The sequence below is a fragment of the Adiantum capillus-veneris genome, chromosome 25, assembly GCF_014529385.1.
Source record: "Adiantum capillus-veneris isolate H3 chromosome 25, ASM1452938v2, whole genome shotgun sequence".
Classification (NCBI taxonomy): domain Eukaryota; kingdom Viridiplantae; phylum Streptophyta; class Polypodiopsida; order Polypodiales; family Pteridaceae; genus Adiantum; species Adiantum capillus-veneris.
In genome coordinates, this window is record NC_140955.1 from 5,245,651 (window position 1) to 5,271,264 (window position 25,614).

The following is a 25,614-nucleotide window of genomic DNA, read 5'->3' on the forward strand; positions in this document are numbered from 1 at the left end:
GTCAAGTATGCATGGAAGAAGTAAACTGTAATTATAAAGTAAGATGTATGCTTGATGGCCCATTGTTTTTCTATTAGTAGCTTTTTCATTGATGTCTTCTTGCAGTGCTGCCAAACTTATCATTGGTCACATGAGTACCACAAATAATGATTACAATATAGAAGGTTTCAAGTACTACAATCAAAAAGTGCCTTTACAAACAGACTCAACATCTTGTGGATGGAGGGTGCTTGCCAATGCATGGAGATATCTTGAGTCAAGGTGCAGGATGACTACACTCACTGTAAGTGTGTATCGCATGTGCCATTGATTTTTTTTGACTTCCTAACTATGTATGTACTCATGTCCTTTATTTTCTTTTTCTATTTGTTGTAGTTGCATGAATATCCAGAGTCTTGGGTCACGTGGGTGAGAGAGAAGGCTGTTTTTGTGGTTTTGAAAAGATCAATAAACCCAAATGATCCAGACTCTCGTATGATACCAACTACAGATGAAATAGAGTCTCCTTTACCACCAAATAAAGGTAGAGCCACCAAGGGTTTGGATGCAAAGAAAAGGGATCACAAGAAGAAGAGTCCTGCAAAGAAGATTCATACAAAGAAGAGTCCTACAAAGAAAACCATACAAAGAAGAGCCCCACCAAGAAGAAGAGCCCTACAAAAAGAAAAGCAGATGCCAAGAGGAAGAGACCCACCAAGAAGAGCCCTGCAAAAAGAAAAGTATATACAAAGGGTCATCCATTCCACTCACCATTTAAATTCAAGGTTCAAAAGCATTGTCCAGCTAAGAAGAGTAAGGGAGAGGTAGAGGCACCTAGCTCACCTTTCAAGCTACCATTCATGTTGCCAAAGAAGGTTGCCAAGTCACCCAAGCCAACCACTACTCAAGAGCCCAAAGCACCAACCCCTGCCAAGTCCCCCGTGCCAAGCCCTGAGGAGCCCAAGTCACCACCACCCCCTCCTGAACTGACTTCACCCCTCTTGAACACAAAAGAAAAAGGGTCTTTGAGGATCCATAATCCTCTCAGGCAAAAAGAAAAGTGGAGTTTCATGGTTGATTACTCCACAAAAGTTTACACTTTTGTTCATTTTGTCCATATGAACATATACCCTTTGGTGGTTCATAATTTTGTAATTCAAATACTTAGTACCAATGATTCCATTATTAAGTGTGTATCATGGTGTAATGTCAGTGTTCTCCAAAATGATGTCCAAAACTAGTGATTCTTCCCCTTTTTCCCCTAAACCTTATTTCCTATTCACATTAAGTGCCTGGCCATTATTTGGCTAAAACTTAAATGGAGGGCTAAAAATGATGATACATCTTGGAACTCATATGAGCCCATTCGGTTAAACTAAAATATTGCCAAAAAATGTTACATGTGTTGTTCAACGGGCTAGCTCCCCAGATAAGCTTATGTTCTTTGTAGTGTCAGATCCACGTCGGATCACTCTCCCCTGCCTCGTACTGCGTCCTCGCAAAGGCCTCTGTGGTCGCAATCTATTCAAGAGTTTGGGATTCCGTAGTGTATATCGCAGGGATTTCTTTGGCAAAAGGTTTCGCTGAAGTAAAAGAAAAGTTGAAGCTCCCCTGCCTTCATACAAAAAGTTGCTAAATTTTTGACAATCGACGTCCAAAAAAGGAGGTGGAGAAGCCGCCAAAAAGTGTCGTCAAAAGTGAAGTGTGTGTGTGTGTGTGTGTGTGTGTGTATATATATATATATTTATTTATTTATTTATTTATTTATTTATTTATTTATTTATTTATTTATTTATTTGAGAAGAATTAATGGAGGAATTTGGGGTCCTCCAGGCTAACCAAACGGGGAAGATTGGTGACAATCTCGACTTTTAGCCAAGCAGGTACACCGTTATTTTGAAGTGCCTCAACTAAAAGATTGACTCGTGCATGATGAAAAGTGGCCATTTGTTGATAGAAAACTCTTGTTTCTACAATGGTTCGAGGAAACCATTGAGCTTGAGAATGATGATTGGCCCATAGGTTCTTGGAATTGTTTTGGTTGAGCCATAATGCATTTTGTGGAGAGTTGAGAGTGCCTAAGTGGTCCACATTGTTTTGAGAGGGGTCTTTCCGTGCTAGGTCAAGAATATAGGTCAATTCTTATACCAAGAGACCGATATGGAAATTATCATAATAATGTTGGTGGTGACTGGGCGATCTCCTTCTGTTGCTTGCATATTGTGGTCATGCTCAATGAATCTGCACTCTTCCCATGCCCCTAGCGTGTCTGACGGCCGCATAAATTTCGATAATGTTTCCGCAGCACTATAGCTATGGCGAAATGTGGTGGAGCATATAGCTCGGCTCACATCCCCCGAGTTCCTATACCTAAGCTAAAACCGGGGCGCACGAAGGCGCGATGTGTGTATGTCAAAAGGTAGATGCACCTACCATGATCGTTATGTGAGCATCCGATAACAAGATAGTTGATCGTGGGTGTCGTACAGCATGCACGAAGTGCGGGGAAGTCCACTCTTGCAAAGCTCTCACTCCTCTTCACCTCACTCACAAAGTTAGAAGACTTTTTAGGTCAATTTTTTTACTTTTTTGTCTGCGTGAACCCGACTTCTTGTGAACCCGACTGCTCAAATATGAATGTTTTTTTATTTTTGATGTGCCAAGCTGATTCTCCTCATCTTTTTGAGCATTCCCACCATCTTAGATTTTGAAAATGGTATTTCCAATATACCTTAAGCGTGAACCCGTCTTCTCAAAAATTCATCTTCAATCTTTTTGAGATTTGAGTGGACACTCTTGTTCCTTTGGCAATGCTCTTCAAGCTCATCATGTTAGTTTTGTCAAAAAGTGTCTGGTATGCTCTAGTTTGTGAACCCGACTGGCGTAAACACGACTACTCAATCCTTGACTGTTTCTAAGTTTTGACATGCTAGGATGATTCTTCTCATCATTTTAAGCATTCCTATGATGTTGGTTTTTCAAATTTAATTTTCTACTACACTTGAATTGTGAACATGACTGCTCCAACTTAGTTGTTTTGTCCTCTCTTTGGGCACTGATTGATCTTCTTGTCCTTTTCAGCATATTCATGGTTTTACTTCCTCTTCTTCATATCTCAGTTGTTTGTAGATTTGTATTTTGTCAATACCAACTGACTTAGAGTTATATTCTTGTGCATCCCGATCTGTTTGTTTTGGCTTGCCCTTCTCCCCCCTGCCTGTTGCTTGTGCACTCTTGAGCACGTGTTTGGGTGTCTAGGAAAGGAAAGGTTTCTAATGCATGGCCCAAATTGGCTCTATATATGCATGTTCAGATTATGCATGGGTAAGAAATGTGCGCTATGCGAGAAGCCTAAAGGTACTCAAGTTTAGTGGTCAACCACTAGCATTGAGTGGCATTTGATGTAGAGGTTTCTGTGGTTATTGATTGAGACATTAGTGTAGGGATTAGAGCATTCTTAGGCTCATAATAGTTGTATAAGGGATTGGGCTATTTGTGTGTAAGTGCAGTGATGTAGACTTAAAGCACAATGGCATATTACGTGCATGATACATGAAAATATTAAAGGGAAGGGTAACCTGGCAGCGCATTTTGGCTGGCAAGAGCCTAACTCTGACATTTTTCTATAAAGTGCTCCTGTTCAGTGAAGAGGTAGATGACTTCCTCGAGAGGTAGTGAATGATATACCAGCTGCTGCAACAATAGCGCTTTCGTTGGACTAGAAGAGCTTTGGGATGTAGATGGTTGGTCCTTGTTCCTCAGAGGTTGGTATTGCACCGAGGCTGCAACTTTAGAAAATTTATATTTTTTCTTGTTGAGGTCTGCCTTCACTATCCGTTGGTGTTGAATTCTCTATAGTTTATGTTTGGCAATTGATTTGCTAAAAGAGAACTTGGAATCTCGGTGAACCGCAATGAATGGAGTTGGTGGGATTCTTGGTCTTGTGTGAGGAAATTTTGAGATCCATATTTGGTTGTTGCCTCGTAGTATCCTTGAGCCTGAACTGTAGCTTTGGGAACCCATCTCTGTTGGATATGTAAGTGGCGTAAAGAAAATTGGAGTGGCTCAGTGGGTGGTGCTTTTGCCGCTTTTGGTCTATTCTATGGAAGCCATTTCAAAGTATGGTTTTGTTTCATTGGCCTGCTTGAGTGATGACTTTGTCTGACTTTGGTAGTTTGGAGTAGAGTGGTCGGGAGTTGTTGATAAGCTGCTTTGGGTACCCAGCACTGAAGTGGTTGTGACTCCCCCGTGACAAAGCCAGCACCAGCAATACATATGAGAGTCTGAAAACATGTCATGGATACAAGAAGGCTATGGTAGGTTGTAGTTGGAGAAAATGTAGAAGTGTTGGGCTCTAGTTTGTCCTCCATTTTAGCGCTTTTACCTGCAAGGTTTACACAGTTTACCTCAAGCGTGTAGCCTCGGGTTTTCAAGTTGATTTGGCAGCTGGTTGAGCTCATCCATGATCGCCCTAGCAAAACTGCAAAATCCTTATGATCCTTGTTAGCCACGTAAAAAGTTACATGCATGGCTTCTGTTTGTACCCTAGTATTTAGGAAAATTTTACCATAGCTTGAAGTGTGAGTGCCTAAAAAGCTTTTAAAAGAGATCTGACATTGTTCTAAGGCTAGTTTGCCTAATGACTCCCATGTCTCAAAAGATAGAACATTACAGTCTGCTCCTGAATCAATTAAAGCAGTATTCCATTGTACCTGACTCGCCGTGACAAGTTGGAGGTGAAGCATGAATGATGGTATGAACTCTGGTTCATTACTTCCCTCTTATGTGCATAAGACACTTAAAATCCGTGGTTGCCTATGTTGTCGCATGCACTTTTGTCGTTCTTGTGCTTCTAGCTGAGCTTGTTCTTTAGGTCGTCGGTAACGTTCCTTGTATGTCTTTGGCTGATGAAGTTGTTGTAGCATTTCATCTGTCATTGGTCCTTCATAACGTTTGAGACGACTTCCATTTATGAAGTTTGACATATGTGCTCCCTCAAGCGTTTCTAAGTGGACTGCACCACTTCTAGAGAGTTGGTTAATGATTAACGAGCATAATCCTCTCTTTTTGAGCTTACGCTTGTGTTTTTTCAAAGTGTACATGAGCACTAAGTCTCCTTCCGTGAATCTTTGTGTCTTGATGTTTTCATGCCAATGTTTACGGCGATGTTTTTCAGTGTACATGCCAGCTAGAACCAATAGTCATGTTTCAAGGCTAGTTGTTCTGGTTCATCTACCCGAGAAGATAGTTCATGGCTAGTCCATTGCTCGTTCAGATCAACGATCGTTAAAACAGGTGTGGCTAATATAGCCACCTTAACCTTTTCAAAGCTCCTTTGTTGGGATTCCCCCCAACCTATATTTTTAGTTTTAGACCTCAGCAGGTCCGTCAACGGGACTACGATCTTCACGTAGTCCTTTACATATTGTCGGAAAAAACCTAACATGCCAAGAAAAATCTGCAGTGCCTCGAGATTCTTTGGCGCTGGCCATTTAATAATAGCCTCCACTTTATCTGGCTCCATCCACGTACCTTCGGCGGATATAATGTGGCCCAGATAATGTATTTCTTTTTCAAAGAAATCACACTTTGTTTCTTTTGCAAACAGCTTGGACACCAATCGAAAATGCTCTAAGTGTTCTTTATGTGTCTTACTGTACACTAGAATGTCATCTAGGAAAACTACTATGAATTTTCCTTGATATGGACGTAATACATTGTCCATCAGCATCATAAATGTCGCTAGAGTATTGGTTAGTCCAAATGGCATAACCAAAAACTAAAAATGCCCAAAACGGGTCCTAAATGTTGTCTTCACAACACCTTCTAACTTGATTCTAACATGATGATACCCTGATCTCAAGTCAATATTGGAAAATACTTTTGACCCAAAGAGCTGATCAAATAGCTCGTCCATACGCGGCATTGGGTATTCGTTCTTAATCGTGATTTGATTAAGAGCTCTATAATCTACACACATACGCATAGATCCATCTTTCTTCTTTACCAGAAGAATGGGTGATGCCCATGGACTTGAACTAGGCCTAATAAAACCTTTGTCCAAATATTCATTTAGTTGTTTTTCCACCTCCTGTGCCTCGAAGTGGCTAAGTCTATAAACATGCTTGCTTATAGGTTTTGACCCTGTCATAACTTCGATGCTGTGATCCACTTATCTTGATGGTAATGCTTCAAAAAATACATCCTAAAATTCCTCTAATGAATTTCTTAAATCATCTACATACTTTTTCTTAAGGGTCTTTGTTGCCTTGGATTTTTTATGTTTTGAATCGCATGCATGCCAAATAGGGTTTTCAAACAGTGGGTCTCGTCCAAGGATATCCTTTTTATGTTGTTTGTCTATGCAAACATCATTTACAGCTTCAACTACGAAAACATTTTTATTGATTTCATCTATGGAAACAGAATTTAAATGAGGGTAACAAGCATATACCTCTGCTATCTAGCCTCTACGGACCGAGCGACACAACTCCATGGAAGAGATAAGTGGTGTAGAGGGGACACTACGGTTGCACTGGAGGGTGATGACCCTTCCTCCATGCTCAAATTGTAGTGTATTGTGCAAATAACTCCGCACTAGGCTAGGACCAAGGCTATACAGCCATTCCCTACCTAGATATACGTCTGCTCTAAAATTTGTGGTGCCTGATAGGCCTGGATCCTCAAAGGGACTCCCAAGACTATGGTATTCCATACCGTCTTGTCATAACCGTTGGCCAGGCCAACAGTATACTCATGTTCACTCTACGTCTCAGTCAAGCCTAACTTCTTGACTAACGAGTAGTTCAAGAAGTTGTGACTAGCCCCATCGTCTATAAAGATAGTGACTCTACGGCCACCTATGGTACCATACATGCACACCATGTTGTGGGGACCTACTCTCCACTGCCACATCGTCGTGTCACTGAACAAACATGACATTTGTCGCAATGACACACGATCACCTCTCTGAACTCTACGGAACTGAGAGGAAGCCTCTGCACCGTATGCAATTGCCTAGAGGATTTGCCATCTCTCTTGGGCTTGCTGCTACTCATGCTAGCTTTGAACTTTGGACTAGTGTTTCCCACTTTGTTACAACTAAAGCAACGATTTTCCTTACATGCTTTAGCGTACTACTCCTTTTTATGGTTTTCCAACTCTCTTTTTTTTAAAAGGTCGTGGTTTTTTAGACCAATGACCGCCTTGATTCCCTTGTCTATCCTTTCCCCTGGCTGTTCACTACAACGCTCTTTTCTTTTAAAACCTGACCCTTTGCTGTATCCCATCTTGCACACCACGGCGCTTGATGTCATTGTATATATGTGCATATTGAATGGCCTCAAATAGATCTTTAGGCATTAACGGCTCTACGTACTCAAGGTAATCGTCTATGAGGCCTCTCTTGAAGCCCCGTAGTTTCTAGAATGCATCGATTCCTTTGAGCTTGAGTACGATCTCCCTATAGTCAGAGATGTACTGAGTTAGGGATTTTTTCTCTATTAAACATTTATCCCACAACTCCTAGCTTCTCTCCGCCTCATTAGCTGGCAGAAATTCTTTGCAAAACATCGCTTTGAATTCCATCCAAGTGGCAGGACGAGGGGTCAAACTCATCCACCACTTGTAGGCCTTGCCATTAACAAGAGGCTAGTCTCTACGGGCTGCACGTGACTAGGCTATTGTCACAGCACATGCAAATCAAACCACTTGGCCAAGAACATGTTCACAGAGTCCTTGTTCCATTCTTGCTCCTCACCCCTAAAGCTCGGCGGCTTTAGGTCTTTAAGAAAGCATGCCGTGCAAGAGTAGTGGATAGAGAGAGAAGAGAGTATGGTTGAGAGGGTGTGTGTGATCTTGAGAGAGGGTGTGTGTGTGTAAGCCAGAGCAAAGCTTCTCTATGATTCTTCTTCCTCACTCTTCATCTGTATAAGCTTAGTGCCCGTCACACAACGTCTTATCCACTTCATTAAAAGAATTGAAAAATAATCCAATCTTCAAGTGACTAAGGTCCACCGGGCCCGCTTCACACGCCCGATGTCAACCTCGGCTCTGATACCAATGTTACAATGTTGTAGTGCCTCTACGGGCAACTACACAAGGAGGGGATGACCATTGGCTCTCCACCCATCCATAGAGGAGAATGGGGAGCTCCTCCCCATTCCCGGGCTATATGTGTGTGTAGCATGCCGTCCATACTAGCTCAGACGCCCATGCACTCTAGCATGGGCGTCCTCTCCCTCTGAACCCCAGATGGCCCCTGTCGTGGCGCATCGACCATGGCCTCAGCCATCTGGTTGTCGTTCGTCATAGGCGTTACAGCTTACGTGATAGAATTTATCAGAGGTAAAGTGGGGACCCTCTATTCTCATCGAGGGGGGAACATATATGTCTTAAAAATTTAATGCATTTTTGGTTGAATGTGGGATAAATCACCAATGTTAGTGTCTTACACTCCTCTCTAAAATAGTATTGTTGAGAGAAAAGAAATATCTCACTACAAGCCATGCTTATCATTAGCGACGCTCATACTGCGACGCTCAAATATGAAAATGCACGGCGTCGCTATGACCGTCGCTATGTTACTCTTGACATAGCGACGCCGGCAGGGTAAAAAAAATAACCGAGGGCGTCCGAAAACTCAGATCTCATATCTGAGTTTTCGACGCGCACTCAAGCAAGCAAGGTAACGCTCTCCCTCTCTCTCTCTCTCTCTCTTTCTTCTCCACACACACACACACACACACACGAGGAGAGGAAGGAGAGCCAGGTATGCTCCTTCCCTCTCCTCACTCTCATGTTCCCTTCCCCTCTTTCTCTCTCCTTCTCTCTCTCTCTCTCTCTCTCTCTCTCTCTCTCTCTCTCTCACACACACACACACGAGGAGAGGAAGGAGAGCCAGGTATGCTCCTTCCCTCTCCTTACTCTCATGGTCCCTTCCCTTCTTTCTCTCTCCCTCTCTTTCACTCACACACACACACACACACACACATTGTGTTTTTGAGAGAGAGAGAGAAAGATAGAACGAGAGAGAAATGCGCACACACATGCATAATCAAAGAAAGCACACACATTGAGAGAGGAAAAGAGAGAGAGAGAGAGAGAGAGAGAGAGAGAGAGAGAGAGAGCATGCATAAACCAAAAAAACGCACACACACATGCATAATCAAAGAATGCACACACATTCAGAGAGGAAAAGAGAGAAAGAGAGAGATAAAAGAAGAAGAAGAGAGTTTTAACATCGTAGGAAAGTATCCCAAGAGACCTTAAAGATCTAGTCGACAAGAGTTGAACTCAAGACATGTTATTCATAAGGAAAATGGCATAACCAATCTATCACACTTCGGTGATAGAATAGTTATACCATTTTTCTCCTATTTTTATTGGCGTGCACACACACCTGAGAAGAAGAGAATTTAATTTAACGTCGTAGGAAACTAATTAAAGAGACCTAAAAATCTAGCCGACGAGGAGTTGAAACCAAGACTTATTATTCAAAAGGAAAATGGCATAACCAATCTACCACACTTGAGTGATAGAAAGGTTATACCATTTTTCTCTTTTTATTGGCATACACACCCACACACACACACAAGAAGAAGAGAGTTTGAACGCCGTAGAAAACTATCCCAAAAGACGTTAAAGATTAGGGTTTTAGTAGACTTAATTACATTAAATTAGATTTACGTTTATTTAAATTAGATTAGATTAGATTTAGGTTCATTTTTAGTTAGATTTACGTTTGATTAGATTTAGGTTTATTTACGTTAGATTTAGATTTACGTTATATTAGATTAGATTTAGGTTTATATTTGTTATATTAAATTAGATTTAGGTTATCTAATTAAGGTTAGAAGAAATGACGAGGAAATCGTTTAAGATAAAGTTAGAAGAAATGGCGAGAAAATTTCTTGCGCTCACAGCCTCGACGGTCCATGCAGACCAGCAATTCCAAGGGTCACACACACACACACACACACACCACATCCCGTCAAATCTAGAATAAGAATTAAGTGCCTTGAGCAGACACCAGCTACACTGCAAGAATGACGTACCTGGATGCTACAAACAAAGATCTACTATGAAAAGATGTTAAGATGCTGTGAAATGCTACAGCTAGAGAAGAGGCAAAGGGGTTTTGTCCACTACATGCAGTATCATGTAGACGTGTGTGTAGATTTCTTGTACCCACAGATATAGGCATTGACCAATAACGACGAGATTATAACCCGGTGGTTCTGATCTCCGTGCACCTCTAGACCGAGGTGTGCGGAGATTGGACATGACTAGAGAATGTGAGGTAGTTTACACTGTGAACAAAGAGAGAGAGAGAGAGAGATAAAAGACGAAGAACGTCAATAGAAGATTAAATTTGTTGTTCAGGTTATAAGATTTTTTCCCTCATTATGAGTAGTGACGAGGATGTGGGGCCGTCCAACCGAAACACCTATTTCTCAACGAGGATCGTATGTCCCTGTAACCATTGCAAGCATACTGTGCGACGGACAAGACGCGTTTCTTTGCAGCACGTTCGCGAATTTGGCGAGTTCGATCCATCTATTATAGATCGATTTGTTGCCAATTATAACTCGTCGGACTCTTACGCTGGCCAACAGGCAGCAATCTTGCAACCCAATAGACGTGTTCGCAGGCGCTTTGGTCAAGTAGCGTATGTGAGGCCACAACATGTAGCCTCTGACAGCTCGGGGGATGATCATGCAGACCACATTCCCAACGAGGCAATGTTTGAGCCCGAAATTGATGAAATGATCGAGACGATCATGGATTCAAAAAGGCTTGTCTATGATGATATGAAAAGTGAAGCCGATACGCCATTGTATAATGGAGCACGTGTGTCTAGATTGAAAGCGCTCCTGGTTCTTCTCAACATGCAGACAAAGTTTGGATGGAGTGATACTAGCGTCACAGCGCTTTTCAGGTGATCTATTACAATAATTAGTTTACTTTAATAAAACTCTAAATATATAATGATCTGATAGATTTTTACACAATTGTACCGTATTTTTATGTTGTGTAGATTGCTCAAAGAGCACATACTACCAGTTGATAATGTGATGCCAGATTCTCGAGAGGAAGCAAAAAAGATTTTGCGAAACTTGGGGATAGATTATAATTCGATCCACGCTTGTCCTAATGACTGCATTCTTTTCAGAGGGGAATACATAGACATGGAGAAGTGTCCGAAATGTGATTCCGAAAGATATCGAGTAGATCTCCACGGAACAAAAATTCCACAAAAGGTTTTGCGACATTTTCCTCTGCTTCCTCGCATCAAGCATTTCTTAGAATGTAAGTCCATGGCCGTCCTAGCATCATGGCATGAGGAGAATAAATCTTCGGATGGTGTGCTACGGATTCCTGCAGATTGTGCAGCCTGGAAACATATAGATGGAACATGGACGGATTTAGCCAGGGAAGCTCGAAATTTGCGCTTAGACCTGGCTATGGATGGCATAAATCCATTTGGTCAAAGATCAACATCTTACAGTGTATGGCCCGTTGTCATCGTCAACTACAACATTCCCCTGTGGTTGACTACGAAGAAGGGGCACCTATGGCTAAGCTTGATTGTGCCGGGGCGATATAAAGTAAAGAATATGGATGTGTATCTTCGTCCACTATTGGAAGAGCTACAATAATTGTGGATTGGCATAGAGGTGGTGGATATGAGCTGACACACAGGTCGACGGAATGCTTTGATCATAGACATTCTAATGTGGACCATGCATGTCTATCCCGGACTAACAGAATGCTCAGGTGATCTATTTACACTCCTCACTCAGACACTGTAAATCTTGCTTTTTCTCAAGTTGATCTATTATCATGTGTATACATGCAGGGCTTCAAACAAGCGGATACAGAGCATGTGTCACATGTGGACCTAGACTGAATGCACGTAGGGCGCCCTCACTGAAGAAGCAAATCTACGAAGGTCATCAAGCGTATTTTCCAGAGAATCATGTGTTACGCGACGGCTTTTTGGGAAGAGAGCCACCGAGGATGTCTGCACAAGCATGGTTAGAGCAGAAGGAGATGTGTGATGACGGATTGCCCCCAGGGATGAGGAGACTATCTATATGGTACGAGTTACCATATTGGCCCCGACTCATGATCAATCACTTGCTCGATCCAATGCACATATTCAAGAATGTGGGTAATCTACTATGGGACCATCTGACCGGCAAGAAAGATACTTTGGGAGCCAGAGTTGATCTTAGAAATGTGGATCGTATGGAGTAATATTGGCCGCAAACAGGGTCCGATGGATCGATAAAACTCCCTAAAGTACCATGGATTTTCACAGGAGCCAAAGAACGCAAAGTAAAAGAGACCATTCGATCTTTGCGGACCCCCACTGACGTAATGCACTCGCTCTGAACGTGTTTTACTAAAGAAGGAAAGCTTACCGGTTTGAAGTCACACGACTGGCATGAAATGTGTCAGGTATGTTCATAGTGGAGTATATCATAGTGAGAATTGTGTAACAAATTCGTGTGTGGACGTACTTTAATATCATTGCTGCACGTGTTTTGCAGTTTATTTTACCGGTTTCCATTGAGGGATGTCTGTCTCTTGACATCCGTAACACAATCTACAAACTTGCGAAGTTGGTACAATGGATCTCACAAAAAGAGATCAACGTAGACTCCATACCATTCGCCAAACTAAACGCTGCGGAGGTTGTGTGTATGTTTGAGAAACATTTTCCTACTACCATGCTAACCATTCAAGTGCATCTTCTTGTTCACATAATTGATGAGGTGGAAATAGCCAGCACAGTACATTCCAGATGGATGTTCTTTTTAGAACGTTTAATGAAAACGCTGAAGGGATATGTGCGTCAGAAGGCACGTCCGGAGGGTAGCATGGCAGAAGGTTGGCTAGTATCAGAGTCCCTAGTGTACATTGGAGAGTGGCTAGATGGATTTGATAAAGCTCGGGACACGCTATGGCAAACCATAGATGATGAGTGCATATCTGGAATTGCCATGTGCAATCTCGGTGTTGAGAAGAAGATGACGGAAGATCTAGAGGCTAAAATCAACCGATTTTGCATGCTTCACAATCCAGCCATGCAGAAGTAGATCTCACAATATGAGGATGCAAAGCAAGAGCGACAAAGGGCAAGAATTGAGTGGAGACGGGGAAGACGACCACCGATGCACTATCCGACGGGTCTGGAGAGCCTACCAACATTCATGAGCTTAAGATGGTTGCACAACCAACTGAAAAGCGCACAACAGTGCGGTGAAGAAGTGACTGAGGAAGAGTGGGAGTACTCTAGGGGTTGCACGACCAAGGTAAGTTTGCAATGTACGTCTAGTAACTTTCTAGATGTTTGAACGGCCACTCATAATCTTTGTTGGTTGTAGTATAAGCCATACACAGCAGCATAGTGTAAAGGTCGACAGTTTAGGGTGGAACGGATCAACAAAAAACGTTTTACTCAAGATTGTGGAATCATGGAAAAATTTGAACAGTCTAGTCGACGACGGTCCTCTGATGCAGATCCTGTGGTGGCGGAACTCACTTACTTCGGCATCTTCCTCTGTTTCGGAGTCCTCAGCGCGCTCCGAAGCTTCGGTGTCTACGAGACGATCTTCACACTCGTCTAGGCACCGGAGCTCTAGTGGTGGCGGTGACAGTGGCGGTGGCGGTTGTTGTGGGGGTGGCGCCACCGATGCTTCGACACCGCCTCGTGTTCGACGAGGCTCTTTACCCTCCCCTTCTTTGCCCATCCCGACACCAGCCATGGCATCGCCATCGACACCAGGTTTTGTGCGGCTGAGTGCCGTTCCCCACAACTACACACCACTAGCTACTCCTCCAAGAGTCGCTCCAATGGACACTCCTCGCCAGACTCCAGTGGAGACACCTAGCATCCGTACCCCCGTTGACACGCCGCTAGAGACCCTTGTCGAGACACCCAGGTTCACGCGTCAGCGGCGAGAGGGCTTGCCTTACTCCGTCGACTTCAGCGGCGGCATCATCTTGGATGATGACGACAAAAAGGTGGTTTCGTGCATGCGCGGTCTTTGCTTTCAGGTGTTTAGACACTACATACTAAACACCTGGAGTGAAATACCGAAAGAATTAAAAGGCAGAGTCATCAGCATGCTTCATGACGAGTTTTCTGTTTCAACACGGGATGATCGCTTCAATGAAGATGTGATGAAGGTTCGAATGCGGGAATATTGCAAGCATAAGCGTTCCGAAGTGCAAAAAGCAATCAAGCATGGATGGAACAGACCAGATTGGCTGGCCAAAGAAGATTGGAAGCATGCGAAGAAAGAAGCGCGCGAGAATCCCGACAAGTGGAAGCAAAAAAAGGAGGCAGCCAGAGCGCGAGTAGAGGCAGGGAGCTTGCACCACTTGGGGAGCGACGGATGGGCATCATTTGAGGCCGATTTTGTAAGTGTTTTCGTATCTATGTTCTATAGTTTAGGGTTTACGGGATTTGAAATTCTAACATAATGGATTCTTTGTATGTTTTGACACTGGTCGTTTACAAGACGTGATCCCACTCCGTACGAGTATGAGTACGCAGGCAAGAAGGGCTTAAACGCCCTTATAGACATCCTGACTTCTCGCGGCGGTATGGTTAGTATTAGGGTTTATTCTTTTCTATTTATTGTATTGTTTTATAAACGTCGCTCGCTATATGTTTAATTATACTTACAAAAAGCTATCTTATTGTTTTTTTTTACAAAATCCGATAGATACGCCACTTGGACGCGATGAGACGTATGATTAAACGCATCAGTTTAGCCATAGCTAGATAGCATTAGTTTCTTTTTGTCCTAGCTTATGTATCATGAGACCATGTAACTATCTATTTTTGAAAACCATGTATATTTTTTAAATAATGACAATGGTTTGTATCTATTACATTTGCAATGATTAACAATCAAGTGATTTTGCTGTTGTATACAACTGTCATTTATTTACTTCCATCAATTCACGCTTGTCATTTTTGTATCTTTATTTTGCAAACAATACGTACTATGGATGATGGAGTTAATGATTATATTGTCTTGTGGCTGACTATTTTGGGTCTATATTTACCTTTGTACTTTTTTTCAAAGGTAAATAGACCAATGAAACATTCAATATGGTTGATGGGTGTTAAATGCCCTGCCACCAAAAAATTTTAATCTCGGGCGTCGCTATGGGCGTCGCTAAATTGTGCACTGCAGCGTCGCTATAACCGTCGATATGTATGGCCCTGTAGCGTCGCTATGGGCGTCGCTATATAGCGACGCTTATAAAGACGTCTTTAGCGACTGGTATAGTGACGTTTTCTTATCGACGTTAGTAGCGACGCTTTTAGCGACGCCGGGGGATTAAAGAACCCAATGTATTTCCATCGCTATAAGCGTCACAAGAGTACACAACCTCTTGTAGTGTCTCTTATAGAGATAACACAACGTATGGTCAAAAGTCAAGCTTTACCACATGCATTTTGGCTTGAGGCTACCATGTGTGCTACCTTTGTGCTGAATATGTGCCCCACCAAAGCATTGCATCTATCACTCCATATGAGGCTTGGCATTACAAAAGGCCATTTTTTGCTCATTTTCATGTTTTTGGTTTGCCTAGCTTATGTACTTATGTCACAACAACCTTGTAGGAAATTGATAAGGCTGTAAAATGTATTTTTGTTGGCTACAACTTTGAAACTAAGGGTTACAGGTTATATCGTGGCCAGTCAAGGTGTAGTATTTGTGGAAGATCCTTTGCTTCCTTTGCTTTCATGTACCAAGGAGACAAATGTATGCTCATAAGACATGTATGATAGTACTTTGTTGCCTCTATTTTCTAGTGCACCATATAACTTGAAAGAGCTACATTTGGTTAGATTTTGAAAAAATCTTATATATCCATTGGAGCTTCTTCAATCGATCCAAAATTTTACTAATCATGCCTCATTTAACATTGAGGTAAACTAAGAAAATTTTAAGTTAATTTTTTTACATCTAATCATAAGGTACCAAAACAACAAGATTCCTTTGCTTGTGGATGGCATATGCTCTACCATGCTAAGTAATTATACTTTGAGTCTTACACATTATTTCGAGATAAGGTAAAGAGAATTAAGATAATGCATGGTAGGTTTTAAATCATAATTTACTTTCTTTTACAAATATTTGTGGAAGACTATGTACTGATCTCATGATATTTCGGTTTCAAACCATCGAGAAGATTGTCAGCTCTATAACACCTAATAGTCTCAAGGGTGCAAGCAGAACCTAGCAAGTACAAATTATTTTTGTCAGATCTTGATATTCGAGATGATATGTCACATATTCCAGTTATAGAAGAATACGTTCTACCCAAAAAGATGAAGACACCTTCTTGAAACAAAATGACGGTGAGCCACAAGGTGCACAATAGGATATATTACCATCAACCGATCCATCTCGTAAATAAGATAATGCCCAAGAAGCACAACCTCTGCACAATAAAGGTGAACAACAAGCTATGCAAGAGGATATAATGTTTCCCAAGAAGAGGATAATTAACAAAGAGTAGTACCTTTCGAAACAGATTTTTAGGTTTCAGATTGAACAATATTATTACCCTTCAAGATGAACACCCTTAAAGAGTCTTTCATTATTTCAATTTACAAAACCAGAGTTGAAACAATGTTGGTTGTGCTTGAGGGTGAAACATACGAGTGAACTTAACAAGAACAATAGTAGGAGTAGGAAAGATGATACTGAAGGAGCTACAATGGCACACAATGGCACAATGGCACCTTCAACGATCTTCAATGGCACACAATGGCACAATGGCACACAATGGCACACAATGGCATGACACACAATGGCACCTTCAACGATCTTCAACTCACATTGGAAACCATGATTGCAAGTAGTAGAAAAAGAACATATGAAATGTTATTACACACACACACACATATATGTGGATATATACACATAGAATCCATGTACAAGAATGATTTTGTGCTTTCAAGTCCCAGATTGTGCAGTCTTATTACCTATCAAGATGGATGCCCCTTATTGTTGTATTCTATGGAGAGCCTTTCAACATTACAATTTACAATACCAAGCTCCAAAGGATGTACGTTGTGCTTGAGGGTGAAACATAGGAGCAAATTGAACAAGAACATTAAGTAATAGGGGTTACCTAATGAATTCACCACCGATTCCAAGCAATAGAAAAGAACATATGAAATGTTATATTAATATCACACACACACACATGCATGCACATATGTGGATACATACACATACATGTATCCATGTACAAGAATGTTATTGTGCTTTTGAAATTAGGCTGCGTTCACACATGAGCGGCTAGCTCAGATGTGGCGCAATCACATCAATCGCCCAAAATAGAGTTGTTCACACAATCTAGAGCCCAAGCTTGTGTGGCATGCCGACTCGCGACTACCTTCTTGTGAAATAGCTTCTGGTGTTGCACCATGCCCATAGATCATGAGCTCTAGCCAACATGGCCACTCAGATGGATTCCCCCCTCCTCTCGTTTCTCCATTTTGTGGCCCACATCCATGTAATGTTCTTTTTGTGAAATAACATATTGTGGTTGCCGGCGTGTGTCAATGACAGCCAATGTTGTTTTTTGGAAGGCTTCCAGAGGTGTGTGAATCGGATCCTTAGGCAACCAACTCTATACTTTTGTTTCCACCCGGACATCATGAGACCAACTGCATGATGGCCATGGCCATGTGTGAATGGGACCTTATGAACAAGTGCTTCACACGACTTAGCAAAAGGACAGAGTGATGGCTATGATTCACTATAAGGTATAATATTTATTTATGGAAACAAGGTAGCTAAAACTTATTAATCATAGATGAGTTCTTTTAATATCCGTTCCTTACTTACTAGGGCTATTTTTTAAATTTCACACACAAAGACACAAACATGCATTTCCCACCAGGGGAGGTTATTAATACGAATAACCTAACTAAGTTAGAGTGCATCGAGGAGCTGAATGAAGCGGTTCCAGGCATGCTCATCTTCGAAATAGGGGTGCAGTTTGTTGTAGAGGGCGGTGCGTAAGTGTCCAGATTATGGTCGTAGCCAATGGGCATTCTATCGGGCGGACACGGCTTGAACACCCCGGACTCCTTTGATCTTGTTTTATTAAAGAAATGGACAAGCGATTCTTGAAAGTTGAAGAAGATAGACTCTCGCACCTGAATTGCAATGGGCTCGTGTCGCTGGAAGGCTGGCGCCAAGAGGAATAGTTCTGAGAAAGGGATTTTAGAGCCGTCCAGGTAAAAAAATGTGGCACCCTTCCGCAGCCAACATCTGGAGGCACGTCCTTCCTACCAGCTCCTCTCTGGGATGCGACACCGTGCCGCACAGACCTGCAAGCTGATGTATGCAATCATGCCTTGCATCCACGTATCATGTGCCAAGAAAGCATATGCTGCCACATGTTGGACACGTTGCTACACATCTGGGTCGGTGAAACCGGCCTGTTCAATCCAAAAAGGGCGGTAGACTTTACTTTAAACCTTGATTTAGCTTTCACCCATTATTAGTCGTCTATTTTACCTGTACTTTCAAGACACAACAAAGGGGAGAGGGATACAGGTTGTTAGATTGCACCTGTATGAGTAGACGGACACCAGATTGGCCCCTAACTTAGGCGCCCCTTTCGGTATTTCTTTATTGTTCAAAAGAGGGAATAAACGCTGTGGTTCCTACAAGCTGCCCCGCACAAACTCGGCTGAATTTCCACTGTTCCAGCCCGATTTCGGCAGCATAATTGTACTAGAACCCTTCATAGTCAGTATTCCCACGCATTGACTGACTTTCCCGACGCATACGGGCACTTTGCAAAACCTGTCGAGAATCTGCAGCACGCTGAATTCTCTGTTTTCAGCCCTGAAAATGCGCCAGATCACCTGTTCAATGGTCCCCTTGCGTCCCCGAACCTCCTGGGGGTATTAGGGTCCGTTTAGGGCCAAAACCCTAAACCTGCAAAAATACACAGCAGGCTGTAATTTACTGTTTCGGGCTCCGTTTCGCGTGCCGGTCGCATCCGTAGCAAGTCCTCGAGCTCCCGCACTTGTAGGGCTACTTGCCCTTTGAATCGGACGAGATTTATGGCGTGAAACCTCTCCGAATTCACCTGTACCTGCGGGGGGATTAGCCGCTAGCTAATCCAGTACCTGTGCAAGAGGCTCTTGCCTCGGCAATCGCGCATGAACCCACACAACTGTACATTGGTCAAATGAAGAGCCCACTAGAGGGGCATAACATACTGCCAAAGGGGAGAGAGAGGGCAGTGCGTAGCGTGCAGGGCATCACTCCTGGCACCGCACTGTGCATAAGAGGGAAAGCAAGCACTCCATAGCTCTTAACCTGTGACAGAGACTTGCAAAATGAGCCTCCCAGCTATAAATCACGTTTTTGCCTTCTCTATAAGTAGTAAACTGGCCTCAGAGTGCCAAGTGTCACTCATTTGTGCATTTTCCCGCTTTAGACCCTCGGGTCTAAAAATATCTCACCTGCAGCCTCTGTTGACTTGGCCACAGAGTAACAAAATGATCCCCATGTCAAACTGCACGTAATGACGCGAAGACATTTTCAGGTCCCAAAATAGCAGTTCCCTAAATTTTAGGAGATGCTGCCATTGTATCTTTCTAGGTCATCCGACCCTCTTTGTACACTGCGGCCACATCCAGAACTGAAATGTAGCCTCTGTAGCAAAGGATTCCACTTTGGCTAGTCAATGACCCCACTTGGCTAACCATAGTCCTTGTCCAACCTTAGTGCTCTCTTGCCCTCAGGCCTGGACTCCCTCTGGACAGTTCCACACTAGCTATGCAATGCAGGGCAGTTAGATTTCCCGAGGGGTGTTTCCAAAAAGTGAAAGTAAATAGATAATAAGAAAGAAATCAACAAAAAGGATAGATAGTAGTCACACGTTGGTGACATACCCCCCTCTTGAAATCTCAAACGTCCTCGTTTGCATCTATGTCGTACATGCTTACTGTCAACACTGATGTATTCAACACCTGTCGACACATATACGACACATACATGCTCATTGTCAACCTTGGTGTATTCAACACCTCGTCGACTCATGTATTGCCTGCGTGTGAACCCTGTCCCAATGACATAGTGGTAGCTTCGCACTGTGCCATTGCTTTGAGTCACTAACTTTCCAATGACAAAATGGTAGCTGCACATTTTGCCACTGTCTTATAGTACACGTTGGATCCCGTAACACTTTCGAGCATACCCAAACCGACAGTTTAAGAATGCAGTTACACATGTACTCTTCAATAGAAGCAATCATTGTATCCTTGACAAACTGACAAGAAATACTCACTTCTATAGCACTAACCAAACTTTTGGACATTCCATAAGAGCAATTGCCAAACTGACAATCTGTACAGCTCTAACATTTATGTAACAGGTATTTGATTTGAGCTCACTTTAAATACCATGTACATCATTTGTTTCAGAAGCCATTGTCACACTGACAATCCATGTAGCTTTGAAACTCAAGGGGTCAAGGTAGGTTGCAAATCGAAGGCTTCCAGGTAAAGTGATAACACAATTGGTGACTCTGCAAGTTCACCTTCTTCCATCCACTTAGCATCCATTGGTGGATAGTTTCTGAACTTTACCAAGTAACGCCTAGCAACCTTGCCTTTCACTTTCCTTTCTTTGTGTGCCAAAATCTGTTCAGGGACCAAGATCTCGTCAAGTTCCTCGACTTCCGGCTGATCTTCAACTGACATATCTTCTGGCACATCACCCACATAGGGTCTGAGAAGACTCACATGAAACGCATTGTGAATCTTCCAACTGTCAAGCAATTTCAGCCTATATGCAACATCACTCATTATGTTGCATACTTGAAAAGGCCCATAGTAACGCATGCTGAGCTTTGGAAACAGTCTTTCCTTGCCCTTCATCTTCTTTAACCTTGTCTTTTCAAAGCGTAAAAGCACCCAATCACCAAGTGAATATCCCACTTCACGACGGTGACGATCAGCTGCTTTCTTTTGCTTTGCCTGAGTCTTTTCTAAGGCCACTTTGACCTTCTTGTACATTTCATCCATGTCCTGAACATACTTGTCTGCTTCAAATATCTTGTCCTTTGTATGCAGTATGGGAGGAACTTTCTTGCCACCTTCAACTATCTCAAAGGGTGCCTTGCCAGTTGATGAATGCATTGTATTATTGTATGCATACTCCACCAATGGCAAATACTGCTCCCACTTTCCTTTATGCTCTGACACATAGCACTTCAGCAGATCTAGGACAGTAGAATTGGCCTCTTCTGACTGCCCATCTGTTTGAGGATGAAATGACGAAGAGAATTTGAGCGTTGTGCCCATATTCTCAAACAAGCCTCTCCAGAACAAACTTGTCATGCGTGGATCACGGTCGCTAACAATCGACTGTGGCATGCCATGATACTTGAAAATATTGCTCATAAACAAGCGTGCCATCTGATCTGGCTTTATCTTCTTCCTGACAGGAATAAAATGAGCCTGTTTGCTGAATCAGCAAATAATGGTCCAAATACCATCGTTTCCTGTCTGCGTTCTCGGAAGATCAAAGATAAAATCCATAGCAATACTTTCCCATGGTTTATCTGGAATAGGTAGTGGTTGCAATAACCTTGGTTCCTTTTGCTTGTCAAACTTGACCTTTTGGCATATTAGGCATTCTCGCACAAAGGCATCCACATCTCTTCTTAATGTAGGCCAGCAGAAGAATGTCTCAACCGCTTTAACTGTAGCATTGATACCACGATGCCCTGCATACGGTGGGACATGACTCTCTTCCATAACTTTGCTTCGCAATGGCTTTGTGACACACAATCTGCCATGCATCATCATGAACCCGTCTTTAAGAAGATAGTGTTCATGACGTTGTCCATCCATTAGTTGCTCAAAGACCCTTGCAAAATCTTCATCATTTGCATACTGTTCTCTCATATCATCAAGTTCATGATGATAAGGAATCGACACAGCTGAAATTTGTGGCTTCCTTGACAAGGCATCAGCCACAACGTTCTTCTTGCCTTCCACATGCACAATCTGAAAATGGAACATGGACAAGATATTTGCCTATCGCATATGCTTCTCAGATAACTTTGTCTGTGTCAAGAAGTATCGCAAGGTCTGATGGTCCGTTTGGACAACAAAGTCTGCACCTAGCAGGTAGTGTTTCCAACTTAAGAGCGCATGAATCACAGCCAGTAACTCTTTCTCATAGACCTGCATGGTCATCTCTGGCCCTTGCAAAATTCTGCTCTCATAGGCTACTACCCTGCCATCTTGCATTAGCACTGCACCAATGCTACTACCGCAGGCGTCACACTGGACCACAAACGACTTCCTAAGATCTGGCAACACAATGATTGGATCTGAAGTCATCTTTTCCTTTAAGAGATTAAAAGCTGAAATCTCTTTTTGTGTCCATCTAAAGGTGACTGCCTTCTTTTGAAGAGCATGTAAAGGTGAAGCAATCTCAGCGAAATTTCGGATAAACCTTCTGTAATAGGAGCATAGTCCCAAAAAGCTTCGGACATCATGCACCGTATTCAAATTTGGCCATGACTTGATCGCTTCAACTTTTGCAGGATCCATTCTGACACCATCCCTTGAGACAATGTGTCCCAGAAAGTGAATCTCTTCCAGAAAAAACTCACTTTTCTTTGCATTGATGAGCAACCTATGACTGCGTAGCTCTTTGAACACAATGGCCAAGTGATGCCTATGCTCCTCTTCATTCTTTGAGTAGACTATCATGTCATCAAAGAATGTACCAACAAACTGCTGGTGTGGACGGAAAATTCTGTCCATCATCCTATTAAACGTAGCAAGAGCATTTGTGAGACCAAAGGGCATCACTAAAAATTCGTAAAGGCCAAACGTTGTTCTAAAAGCAGTCTTGTGCACATCCTCTGATCTAATGCGGATCTGATGGTACCCACTCTTTAGATCTATCCTGCTAAATATAGCTGCTCCTTCTAATTTGTCCATAATATCATCAATTCTAGGTACAGGAAACCTATTCTTGATGGTATTCTTGTTCAGTGCACGGTAGTCGATGCACATACGCCATGAGCCATCCTTTTTCTGCACTAACAACACTGGAGAACAGAATGGAGATGAACTGGGCTAAATCAGCCCCTTTTCTAACAGCTCCTGTACTTGGCCCATTATCTCTTTCTGCTGAGCCGCACTAACCCTGTACGGAGGCTTATTTGGTGGGCTATTGCCTGGCACCAAATCTATCGCATGGTCCTCGGGTCTCTCTGGCGGTAATTGAGACGGTAATGAATCGGAAAAACAGTCACTATACTGTTGTAAAAACATTGACCTTTCTTTATCTAGCACAGATAAACTTGATTCATCACAATCTGACACTTCACGTGCAAAAACCAAGTACGCAAAAAGATGCTTTTTCATTACAGAAGTAATAGCAGAAGCTGATACAGTAGGAATAGACTCCCCTTTAAGCTTTACATCCAGAATGTGAGTCTTTCCCCTGCTCAATACAATGATCTTTTTGTTGTATGCATCCATGATTCCCTGTACACGAAACAACCAAGGAATACCTAACAACACATCACATCCGTCCAGTGGCATGATGTAAAATTCTTCAGCATCTACATAGGACTGGATATGTAGACGCAACTTTCCAATGATGGGTGTCACAACCTCTGTATGGCCAGGACATGCCAAACCTGCCTCTGCTGTATACCCCATCTCTTCAGGTCTGATTCCCAACTTTGAAGCCAATCTTGGGGAAATGAAGTTGGCTTTGGCACCTGGATCAAAGAAGATAAGCACTGTTTGATCCCTGACCTTTCCCCATGCTCTGCAAAGCTCACTTGCATCTGAATTTGGCTTGTCGCCCACCATATCTGGCACTAGACCAGCAATGGGCTTCTTTCCTTTCTTGTCTTCCTTGTCATCAGAATCAGCTGGCCTTTTCTTTGTAGGACAATTGTAAGCAATGTGGCCAGGCTGCTCACATATAAAGCATTTGTTCTCTGTCCTCAGGACCTTCTTTTGCTCTTCTAACTTGTGAGGAAAACGTCTTTTCCATTTCTTTGCTGGTCCTTTTTCTGATTCAGCCGTAGTTTTATCTTTCCCTGCGTTGGCTGACTCCTGAGTCCCTTTAGGAGCCTCATTGGGAACGTACTTCTTGGCTGAATTTTTCTTGCCTGATCCTGCCTTGACGCTAGTGTTGAATTCACAATCTTCTCCCTTGAGCAAACCATCGCAAGTGTTTGCTACCTCGATGAGCTGCGTCAAAGTAGTGACTTTTGTCTTCGTGCAGTATTTTCTCAATCCTTTAGGTAGGCCACAACAGTATTTTTCAATCTGTTCTGTCAATGGCACAAACCTATAGGAAGTTACTGGAAGTAGAGCTTTCCAAAACTTCCGATTGTAATCATCCAGATTTCTGCAAGTAGCAGCATTTAGCTGGTGCCATTCTGTCATGACATCTGCTTCAAAGTCATCAGATAACCATGCTGCTGCAAAAATCTGCTTGAAGTAAATCCATGTGGAAGGAGCTTGCCCTTGAAGCAATAAAGTTGTCCACCATTGTCCCGCATTCCCTATCAAGAAAGTGGCTGCCTTGCGGACATTTGAAGCCTCTGTAAAGTTTCCCCCTGCATAGGACTTGTCAAACTGCTGGAGGAATGAGAGAGCCTTCTTCCTGTCATCAAACCCTGTAAAGGTCGTGAATGTCACACCTTTGCCACCTTCTTTGTACGGAGTTGGCCTCTCCAGCGGCGTTAAATTGTCATATGGAAGTGACTGGAACATGGGAACACTATTAGGGTTCATCTGTGTTCCTTGGCCGCTATTAACTTGACCTGGAAATGCCATATTTGGCTACTGATTTGTAATTCCAGCCATACCAAAATTTGCCTGTGGCATCCCAAATTGGCCCTGAGTGCTCTGAAATCCTGGTTGCATACCCATGACACTGTACATGGGGTTAGGCATCATCGTTTGAGCACCCCCAAACACTGTTCCTGGCGTGTAAAACTGATTTCCAGGTGCATGACCAGCCATGCTCTGGAATACGGATCCACCTCCAAAATAGCCAGGGTGTACTGAAGGTGGTGGGAAGACTTGTTGCATAGCCTGTAGGTTGCTTCCCTGCCCATTAGAACCAGCTATAGGTTGCTGAAAGGTGGCGGGCTGAACTGGTACAGCTTGAAAGACTGGCATCTCAGCCACCTGTTCTTGCACCTTAGGGATAGGTTGTGGAGACTGCATGTTCTCCGTCAAGTGTACAGGTGTTTCCATTGACTGTGCGGTATGAATCACCTGTGCTCGAGCCTTAACAGGCTTTTGAATATGATCCAGTGACCCAACTTGCTGAGACGGAACAAGAGGTTGCAGAAAGGCTAAAAACCTCGGATTCTACATTACTTGTGTAAACATAGCCACAGCAATAGCCAACTGGGTCCTGAATATATCGTCATCTGTCTGTGGTGGTCTTGAGGACTCACCCACTTCATGTGTTTGTTGACCCTGTGAAGAGGAAACCTCTTCAATCACATCATCTGGTCTGTCAGCCATAATTGCAATTCCCTGTGTCTTCAAGCCCAAAACTGCCC

General features: G+C 42.9%; 2 protein-coding genes across 2 annotated transcripts in view; one reads left to right on the forward strand and one right to left on the reverse strand.

Annotated features, from left to right (window-relative positions):
- Window positions 1-3,540: 3,540 nt before the first annotated feature.
- LOC147424355 (uncharacterized) overlaps window positions 3,541-25,614 on the reverse strand; it is a 37,407-nt gene continuing 15,333 nt past the window's right edge. Inside the window, exon 2 of the mRNA XM_086500169.1 lies at window positions 3,541-4,459. Coding sequence (XP_086356295.1) covers window positions 4,451-4,459 — 9 coding nt within the window. The 3' untranslated portion in view covers window positions 3,541-4,450. The remainder of the gene's footprint in view (window positions 4,460-25,614) is intronic.
- Window positions 13,504-14,783, forward strand: LOC147424356 (uncharacterized). The gene is made up of 3 exons (XM_086499387.1): window positions 13,504-14,411; window positions 14,499-14,601; window positions 14,721-14,783. The coding sequence occupies exons 1-3, from the start codon at window positions 13,504-13,506 to the stop codon at window positions 14,781-14,783; spliced, it is 1,074 nt and encodes a 357-aa protein (XP_086355513.1).